This window comes from Micromys minutus, assembly GCF_963924665.1.
Source record: "Micromys minutus genome assembly, chromosome: 22".
NCBI classification, from domain to species: Eukaryota; Metazoa; Chordata; class Mammalia; order Rodentia; family Muridae; genus Micromys; species Micromys minutus.
In genome coordinates, this window is record NC_137957.1 from 593607 (window position 1) to 602302 (window position 8696).

The following is an 8696-nucleotide window of genomic DNA, read 5'->3' on the forward strand; positions in this document are numbered from 1 at the left end:
GGACATCTTCCAGAGGGCACATCTTCCAGAGGGGACATCTTCCAGAGGGGACATCTTCCAGAGGGGACATCTTCCAGAGGGGACATCTTCCAGAGGGGACATCTTCCAGAGGGGACATCTTCCAGAGGGGACATCTTCCAGAGGGCACATCTTCCAGAGGGGACATCTTCCAGAGGGCACATCATCCAGAGGGGACATCTTCCAGAGGGGACATCTTCCAGAGGGGACATCTTCCAGAGGGCACATCATCCAGAGGGGACATCTTCCAGAGGGCACATCTTCCAGAGGGGACATCTTTCAGAGGGGACATCTTCCAGAGGGGACATCTTCTATAGCAATTCTATAGCCTTGTATGGTTTCCTTGACTTCATTCGGCCTCACAACAGGTAAGGGCGTCATTTGCAGTCTTTGAGGCCAGGTGGAGAATGGTTACTGCCTGAGGTGTCCTCTCCTCAGTACAGGGTGGGGTCCCAGGGAGTGGCCTGACCCTGGGGTGGGTACCACAGTGCCAAGAGTTCCCAAGCCACAGGCTGAGCCCAGAACAGAGAATGTCAGAGCCTAGTGGATGAGGACAGAGATGGAGCAGCAGAAAGTCCCCCAGGAGGACTCCAGAGAGCAAAATCTCTAAGAAAGGACCTCAGGAAGGGGTTGTCACCTGGTCACCACTGCTGCCTTGGGCACAAGTCATGGGCATAAGGAGCTGGAACCCTCAGCCCCCTCCTTGTCCCACTCCCCACTTCATCAGGTGATCAACCACAGGCTGAGCACTCTCCCTGGGAACCCCAGCTTCTAGCAGAACCTTCCCCACAAGAGGCACAGGGGAAAGGGGACAATACTGCCTCACACCTCAAAATGGTTTCCCAGGAGCAGAGGTAGGAGAAGCCTTGGTCCCCCTGGACCCTCCGACTCTTTGGCTGAAGAATCCAAGTGGGCACAGCACCCCAAGATCCAGGGTGAACTCCAGGCCTCTTGGTGCTTGGTCCGGGACTGTAGCAAGAACCTGTCTCAAAACACAGTCTGGGGATCTGAATGAGGCCAAAGTTCCAGGCCAGCCTGGGCTACACAGTCTCAAAAAAACAAGAAAAACTAGTCCCGTGAGATCTGGCTTTGCCAGTGTAGTCTTCAGAGTTCGACAGCCTGTGATTCCTGGATACATGGTGATGAACCTGTAAGGTGTCCTCAACCCCGACAGAAATGACAAACCAATAAACATAAAAATCAAAACAGAAAAAAAAAAAAAAAAAAACAGGTGGCACACAACACTAATCCCCAGCCTCAGAAAGGAGAGGCAGGCAGATTTCTGAGTTTGAGGAATGAAGTCAGGACAGTCAGGGCTTTATAGAGAAACCCTGCCTCAGAAGACCAAGAAAGAAAAAGGCCCAAAACTGAGGTGCATCTGAGGCTTCCCCAGGAGACAGAGAGCACTCAGGCCATCTGTCAGCCGGTAACCAAGCCACCCTGTCAAAACAGTTTGAAACCTGAGAATTAATTTTACTGTGTGGCCCCAGGTTCCCAAGTTACTCTCTCTGGGCCTTTGCTTGCTCCAGGAGTGTCTTTATTGCAGGACACAGGACTGAGGGAAGAGGTCCCCACTCCACAAGACAGAAGCAGGGACACATCCGCCAACCTTTCATGTTTTTATTTTGAAGGCCCAGCTGAAACCCATCATCAGCACAGTGGCCCTCCCTCCTCCCCCCTCCCCCCTTCCTCCTCCCTCCTCCCATGGCAGAGACCAAGGGACCCGAAGTGCTGACTCTGCAGACACTTGTGGGCTTCCTTTCCTTTCTTAGATGACCGCTGTAGAATACTGGGACGAAAAAGAAATCATAAACAAACCAACTTTTAACCCTCACGTTTATTTGTGGAAGGGGAGAGGGAAGTTTGTGGGGTGCCCACCCCCACTGCAGTCCCGAGCCGATGCTTTCTCTCTGTCCCCTTCTTTTGTGGTTGAGGGAACCGGAGCTGGGTGAGCTGGGGGAGGGATCTGGGCCTAGCAGGTGTGCAGTGCAGGAAGCAGAGAAGGGGACAGGGGGCAAATTTGGGGTGCACAGGGTGGAATGGGGCAGCTAGCGTTGTGTACATTCTGGGCCAAGACTGGTGGCTGTGGCCCGGGGAAATGTTGAAGGTGGGGGATTTCTCCCTGTAGTCTGGGGTGTCCCTCTGGCGTCCCCTAGGCCCAGGGTGCACAGCCGGAACCAGGACTGGAGGTGGAAGCTTGGGTAGGGACCGAGCTGCGTGCTGTGTGACCCTCAGAACACCGCGCTCTCTCTGTGCCAGTCTCCCCTGGTGTCCCCCTCCCCCTTCCGACCCGCCCCAGGAGCTAATCTGACTTCTCTCCGTCATCCTCCTGGTGGGTGTCCCCATCGTGTCCGTTCTTGTCCTCCTTGGAGAGGTGGGTCTGAGAGCCCAGAGCAGAGAGTGACAGCAGGCCTGTGCCCGCGCTGACCGCAGGGAGGGATGGCGGCTGAAGCCCGACAGGCAGCGGCGTCAGGGGCAGGGCCAGCGCCTGCAGCTGGGACAGCTGGTGAGCCTGGAGCTGCTGCTGTGGGGTGGGGGTGGGGTGACAGTCAGCCCAGGGCCTTGTCACCTGACCCTGGTCACCGGTCAGACACCTGCCACCCGTGTCCCCTGTCCACCAGGAGCTGACTTACTCGGATGATGGAGTTCAGCTCGGGAGCCGTGACCTGCTTGGCTCTCTCGATGGCTCCCAGGACTTGTTGCTGATGCTGGAACAGGCAAGGGAGGGACACAGTTCTCTCAGGCAAAGGGACAGACAGGCCGAAGAGGGACTGGTACATAAAAATAAGGGGGAGGGCTCCTGTGCAGCGCGCAACGGTGAGAGTGCACACGGGAAGTCCCGCCCTAGGGGCTCAGGGGCTGGCGGGGTGGGAGGAGCCTAGGAATCCAACTTCACAGCAATTTCCTCAAAGCTGGTCTGCAGGAGCCGCCTGCCCGCTCAGCCCGGTCCCCCAGCAGCTGTGCCGCCCACCCGGGTAATACTGTGTGCCTAGCCACAGGGGTCTGACCCCAGCTGCTCCAGGTCACCCCTTTGCTAAGTTCAGAGAGGGCAAGTGTGTGTCCAGGGGGGTTGCTCTGCAAGGTGAGGAGGGAACCCCCGCTGCCCCCTGCTGGAGGCTTGCTTACCTCCTGTGACAAATAGGGCAGAACCTGGGCGCAAATCCCGTTCAGCCTCTTCACAATTTCAGCCTGGAACACATGATTTTCCCTCAGTACCTGGGGTACTTGGAGGGGATGGGAGGGGGAGTCCAGTCCACCTCTGGGGGTAACAGGAGTGGCCTTAACTCAGTCTGGGAATCACAGGGCACTGGGGTCATGGAGGAGGGACACTGAGGCTTACCTGTTTGTGCATCTCGATGTTCAATCCGTAAGACATCTCATAGTACTGTAGGTGGAGAGGCGTGTCAGGGACCAAAGGGATGTGTCCTTGTGGGTGGCCCGCCTCTCCCGGCACATTCTGGCCACGCTATTCCGCCCTACCCCCATCCAGTGAGCCCCTATTTGTTCTTCAAGACCCGAATCACAATGCCCCAAGACCCCAGCAACCTCCCCTGCTGGTGACTACAGGACTGAGGCACAATCCCTTTGTGGGGGGGGGTTAGGAGGGCTCTGGTCAAGGAAGAGTTAAGGGAGGCCTGGCCGGATGGCCTGGAGGGAGGGGACTGTTGCTTCCGGCTGGCTAGGGCAGGCTTCCACAGCTGCCTCCTCCTCCTGCCGCCAAGGACGGCGGGCCCTGGCTGGCCCATGCTGTGAGCCGGTGGTTTGGCACCTCAGCCACTACCTGGGCGGGTGGCCAGGCTGCCCTTGGCCTGTGGGGACTCCGTAGCAGGCACCTGCAGTACGTGGGGAGTCTGGGGTCGCCATCTTCCCCCCCCCCCCAAGTCCCCAGAGAGGGCTTTACCATGACGTAATGCCTCTGCATTTCTGACTTCTCGCTGGCCAGCTTGTCACACTCCAGCTTCAGACTGAGGACACAAAAGGGAAGCCAACTGAGGTCCCCTGGGGCACCTCTGGAGGGTCAAGCTAAAGACCTTGTTTTTGAGATAGGATATCATGTAGCCCAGGCTAGCCTTGAACTCACTGTGTAGCTGAGGATGACTTTGAAGTCCTGATCCTCCTGCCTCCACCTACTGAGCCACAGCCCCAAGCTGAGAAGGAGCCAAACACCATATCTAGCAGACACCCCTGGGTTTTTTGCAGTCCTGGGAAGGTGGGGTTACTCAGTTTCCCCCACTGAAATTCCGAAAGCATTCTCAGTAACAACCACCAAAGGCAGAGGTGCCTTCCTGCAGGACGATGAGGGCTGCAGAGCTTGTCAACGCCTGTCTCATCTCAATACGTGATTCCGTGGGTGCCCAGAGAGGGTGAGTGAGACGTTCAAGGTCACACAGCAGGCAGTAACTCAAACCCGGGGAGACAGATGCTGAAGACTGAGATGGCCCAGGGCTGAGAGGAAACCCCAAGGTGTCCTGGCTTCAGGAACCTTCTTCATGTCCAGCCCCTCTGTCTCTCTAGTCACATCCAGGCTGGGGTTGCTTTGCCTTTCGATACTGTGTGATTCTAGGCTGGCTGCTCTACCTCTCTGGGCCCCACTTGCTTTCTCTTCGTAGTGGCAACCTTCCTGGAGCAGGAGGGACCAGGACCGGTCAGTGAGTCAAGGGACTGGGCCTGTGGCTGGCTCTGCAGCCCTAGTTCAGTGGGTGAGGCTCTTGCCACCATGTCTAGTAGTGACCCCCCCCCAAGCTGTCCTCTGACCTCCACTCCTGAACAACAGCTTTACCCCCAATGTAATAATAGTTCTCTTCTTCCTTCCTTCCTTCCTTCCTTCCTTCCTTCCTTCCTTCCTTCCTCCCTCCCTTCCTTCTTTTTTCCAAGACTGGGTCTCTGTGTAGCCCTGACTGTGCTGGAACTCAGAGACCCACCCGCCTCTGCCTCCCAAGTTCCGGGTTAAAATGCTGTGCAGTAAAGACCACCACGCGTACTTTTTTTTCCTTTTAATCTGAAAAGCCCTCAGAACTTGTGAGGACAGGACAGGTGGACCTCTGTGAGTTTGAGGCCAGTCTGGTCTACAGAGTGAGACCCTGTCCTGGAAAAAAAAAATAAACCAAACAAAAACAAATATAAAGCCAGCCAAGTACAGCCACAGGGTCAAGAACCTTAGGCTGCCGCCTGACCTTACTGCTGCTGCTCAAGCGCCCGTGGCTCAAACGTGAGGAATGGGGAAAGCCTGGCCCAGCTCGCTTCCCATATGCTCTCCCAGTGGTGAGGGCCACACTTGCTCGTGGGCACAGGGGTAGAGTCGCACTGTGGCCTCACGCAGACACACACACCCCATAAATAAGGCTACTGTGGCTCAACCATGAGCGAACCGCACCGAGGCTGATGGTAGAGAGTCAGCCTGTGACTTGCCGGGAGCCCGCTCCCCACAGTCCCGAACCCAGGCCCAGTGCAGAGCACACAGCACAACAGCAGCCCAGAGATGGCGTCATCCTGGGGGGGCGACACACAGCCCTGTGGACGGCGGCTGCTCTGCACACATTGAGAACTCAGCTCAAGAGTGGTCTCGGAGTCATGGGGACGCAGCACTGGTGCCTAAACCCCTCTTCAAAATGGTTCCCTAAATCCCTCCTTAAAATGGCAAACTCTGGGGATGGGGGGCGCCCAGTAGGTAGATGGCTGGCCTAGCACCCTGCAACTTGCCTGTCATTTACTTTCAGCAGCTCAAGGCCATCCTTGGCTACATAGGGAGCTGGGGAAAGCCTGGGCCACATAAGACCCTGTTTCAAAATAAATACCAAAAACTTAACTATAATAATTTTTTTAAAATAGTAAACTCCACAAACACTGAGATTTCCTTTTTGCTTGAAGAAATCTAAGGGTCTTTTAAAGGCTTTATCATTATTACATCATTATTATTAGTTTGTTTTCTGAGACAGATTTGCTCTGTACCTCAGGCTAGCCCAGAACAACTACATTTGCCTGCCTGTGTGAGAGCCAGAAGGTTGGGCCTGCACCCCCATGCTCACTCACCACTGGATGACATAAAACAGGTCCAGCCTAGGTCAAGTGAGGACCCATGGCTGGACCCCCAAGTCCCCAGCTTCAGGCTTTTCCTGCTTCTCTCTGTACCCCCGGAAGCTGCTTATACCTCTGAGCTTCAGGGTGTCAGTTTCACACATGAGGAGCCCCTCAGAAATGAGAAAAGATTTTGTGGTAGAAGTGGCCAGGATGGAGGGTCTGTGGGACACCAACAAGCTCCCCCACCCCAAAACTGAACAGAAGGAGAAGGTGGGGCTGTGTGAACCTGAGCCAGTTACTCACCCTCTCTGGGCCTGTTAAACAGGGATACATGGGACTAGGCCTCTGAAACCATGGACACTGTATGTCTCACTTTCTTCCTCCACACCATGGGGCTGCCTGTGTGTTTTGGACACATAGTCTCATGTAGCCCAGGCTGACCAACTTACTAAGTAGCTGAGGATGACCTTGAACTGCTGACCCTCTTGGTCCCACCTCCTGAGACCCCCCTGCCCCGCCTTCTTTGATGCCACACTTCTATAGATCTATGGGGTGCCCCGGCCAGGCTCACCTGTGATACTGCGCTTGTAGCAACTGGAACTCATCTTTGATGCGGTCGCAGGAGTCGGAGGTGGTGAACTTGAGCTGCTGGGGAAGGTGGGAGGAGCCCTGCGGGTGCAGGGAGGTGAGCAGCGCCCTGCCCCACCCATGCCCCACTTCCTGGGCTGTGATTTACAGGCCCAGGCAGCCAGGCAGGGGCTGTGAGGCCCCTAGGCAGTGGGGACGCTTTTACACAGTGATCATTTGAGAGGGGTGAGCTGTCCCCGGAGGAATTCCCCCCGAAAACTCCTCTAAGTCAAGCAGGGTGTCATGGGCCTTCCTTCAAAGCCATCATGGAAGAGGCACCTAGCTTACCGCCTTATATTTTCTGGGGGTCCGCAATCACACCTGTTTCCTCAGGAGTGTGCTCTTCAGGAGCGGACCCCCCAAAACTGCCCAGCCCCAGGGGTGCCTTGTGGGGCTCCCCTAGGCACCAGTCAAAGCAAGTCATGGCTTTGGAGTTAGAGAGCCGGTAGCTGGGGGGGGGGCATGTACGGGATCGGCATCTGAGGGCACTGGGTCAGGAATTGGGGTGTAGGATTATCGTCTCTGGGGAGCAAGGCTAGGGGCAGGGTATGGGGTGCAAGGCCACTGGAAGCTGGTGGAGGAGGCGACAGCTGGGCCCGGTCTTGGATGTGAGGAGAACGGAGCCTAGTGCTGGTTGTGGGGGCGAATGAAGAGTATTTGGCTCCGGACAAGGGGGCACTGGACGATATACGGGCACAGGGTCCCTCCTAACCCTAGTACAGAGGGTGCAGGATGGGGGCTGGGAGGAGAAAGGCCTTTGGGGTGCGGAGCCTGCAGCTGGAGGAGGGACGTAGAGCTAGGCTGGGGGTGGCGCTGGGCCCGGATGGTGACGCCAGGCCCGAGAGGGCTGGAGGGAGAGACAGGGGGTTCGGGACTGGATTGGGGAGTAGAGGGCACCAGACATGGGGACAGGGCAGATCTGGGGTGGAAGGAAGTGCAGGGCTGAGATGGTGGTGGGTGCCGGGCCTTGGACTTGGTGGCAGGCCAGTCTGGAGCTCTTAGAGAGCTGGGCGGGGGAGGGAGGGTGTAGAGCATAGAGGTGGGGGTGCAAGGACTTGTGCTGGAGGACATGCGCGCCTGGGGTGAGGGCTTGTGCCTGGGGTGCTGCAGCTCTGGGCCTGAGCCCCAGGGCTGGGAGACAGGCCGAATGCGGCTGTAGTGGGGTGCGGGCCCAAGATTGAAGACAGACTGATCGGGAGCTGGGGATGGGGGTGGGGAGAAGACCTTGGTGTCGGGATGGGCGGGGGGAGGGGGCGGCGAGGATACTCAGGGCAGGGATCAAAGTTCAGGGATCCGGACTGAAGGATGCAGTGCTGGGAAGGTGGGGTGCGTTGGGCCTGGATTGTAGGGTGCAAGAACCCTGGAGACCGAGGCCAGGGCTGGGGGACAGGCCTGTGGGAGCTAGGGGAGCGTAGGGAGCCCCTGGGACGGGCCCTGGGCGGGGAGGCAGACAGGATCCGACCTAGAAGGGGAGCAGGGAGAGCTCTGGGGTGCAGTGCGCGGGGTCCCCCTTACCGAGTGCCGGCTTTGCGGAAACATCATGTCAGTCGCGGGGGGCGCGGGCTGCGCCCCGGCTCGGGCGGCTCGGGGGGCGCCGGGCGGCCGCGCTTTGTCCCCGATCGACAGCTCCGGGGCCCCGCGTCCCGCCTCCTGCGCCGCCCGCCGCCCGCCCGCGCCGCCCGCGCTATTGTGTAATGGCGACGCGGTGCCGCCCGGGCTCCCGCTCCACCTGCCGCGCCCGGCACTGCGCAGGCCCGGACGCCCCACCCGTGACCTTGGCCCCGCGCGCCCCGCCCCCGCCACGGCCCGGAGCCCCGGCCCTAGGCCTGCCTCGGCGCCCCCCCTCGCCCCCAACCCCCAGGCCACAGACGCACAGCCTGGGCGTCCAGGCTTCAGGGTGGATTTATGGAGTGCCTACAGTGTGCCCTGTCCTCTTTGGAGTCGGGAGGGTTGGCACAGCTGGGGGGCACACTGACCAGCTGAGTGACACCTGTCCCACAGAGATAGGATGGGGGCCCAGGACTGTAACCTAC

At 58.2% G+C, this 8696-nt stretch overlaps 1 protein-coding gene across 2 annotated transcripts; it reads right to left on the reverse strand.

Moving 5' to 3' along the window:
* Nucleotides 1-1837: 1837 nt before the first annotated feature.
* Nucleotides 1838-8414, reverse strand: TLE5 (TLE family member 5, transcriptional modulator). 2 transcript variants are annotated; one of them, XM_080935354.1, is made up of 7 exons: nt 8179-8414; nt 6608-6705; nt 3920-3983; nt 3359-3403; nt 3145-3207; nt 2652-2726; nt 1838-2539 (listed from the first exon to the last, which is right to left on the reverse strand). In XM_080935354.1, the coding sequence occupies exons 1-7, from the start codon at nt 8203-8205 to the stop codon at nt 2321-2323; spliced, it is 591 nt and encodes a 196-aa protein (XP_080791480.1). In that variant the 5' UTR covers nt 8206-8414; the 3' UTR covers nt 1838-2320. The 2 variants fall into 2 exon arrangements, with proteins under 2 accessions (XP_080791480.1, XP_080791479.1); XM_080935353.1 differs by having other exon boundaries at nt 1838-2542; nt 8179-8412.
* Nucleotides 8415-8696: the final 282 nt, after the last annotated feature.

What these genes read in the sequence shown, in the direction of transcription:
- TLE5 (XM_080935353.1), bottom strand. Translation starts at nt 8,205, where the DNA reads ATGATGTTTCCGCAAAGCCGGCACTCG. An exon ending in CTACAAGCGCAGTATCACAG is followed by an intron (nt 3,984 to 6,607) that starts GTGAGCCTGGCC and finishes TTGTGTCCTCAG; the next exon opens with TCTGAAGCTGGAGTGTGACA. An exon ending in ACATCGAGATGCACAAACAG is followed by an intron (nt 3,208 to 3,358) that starts GTAAGCCTCAGT and finishes CATGTGTTCCAG; the next exon opens with GCTGAAATTGTGAAGAGGCT.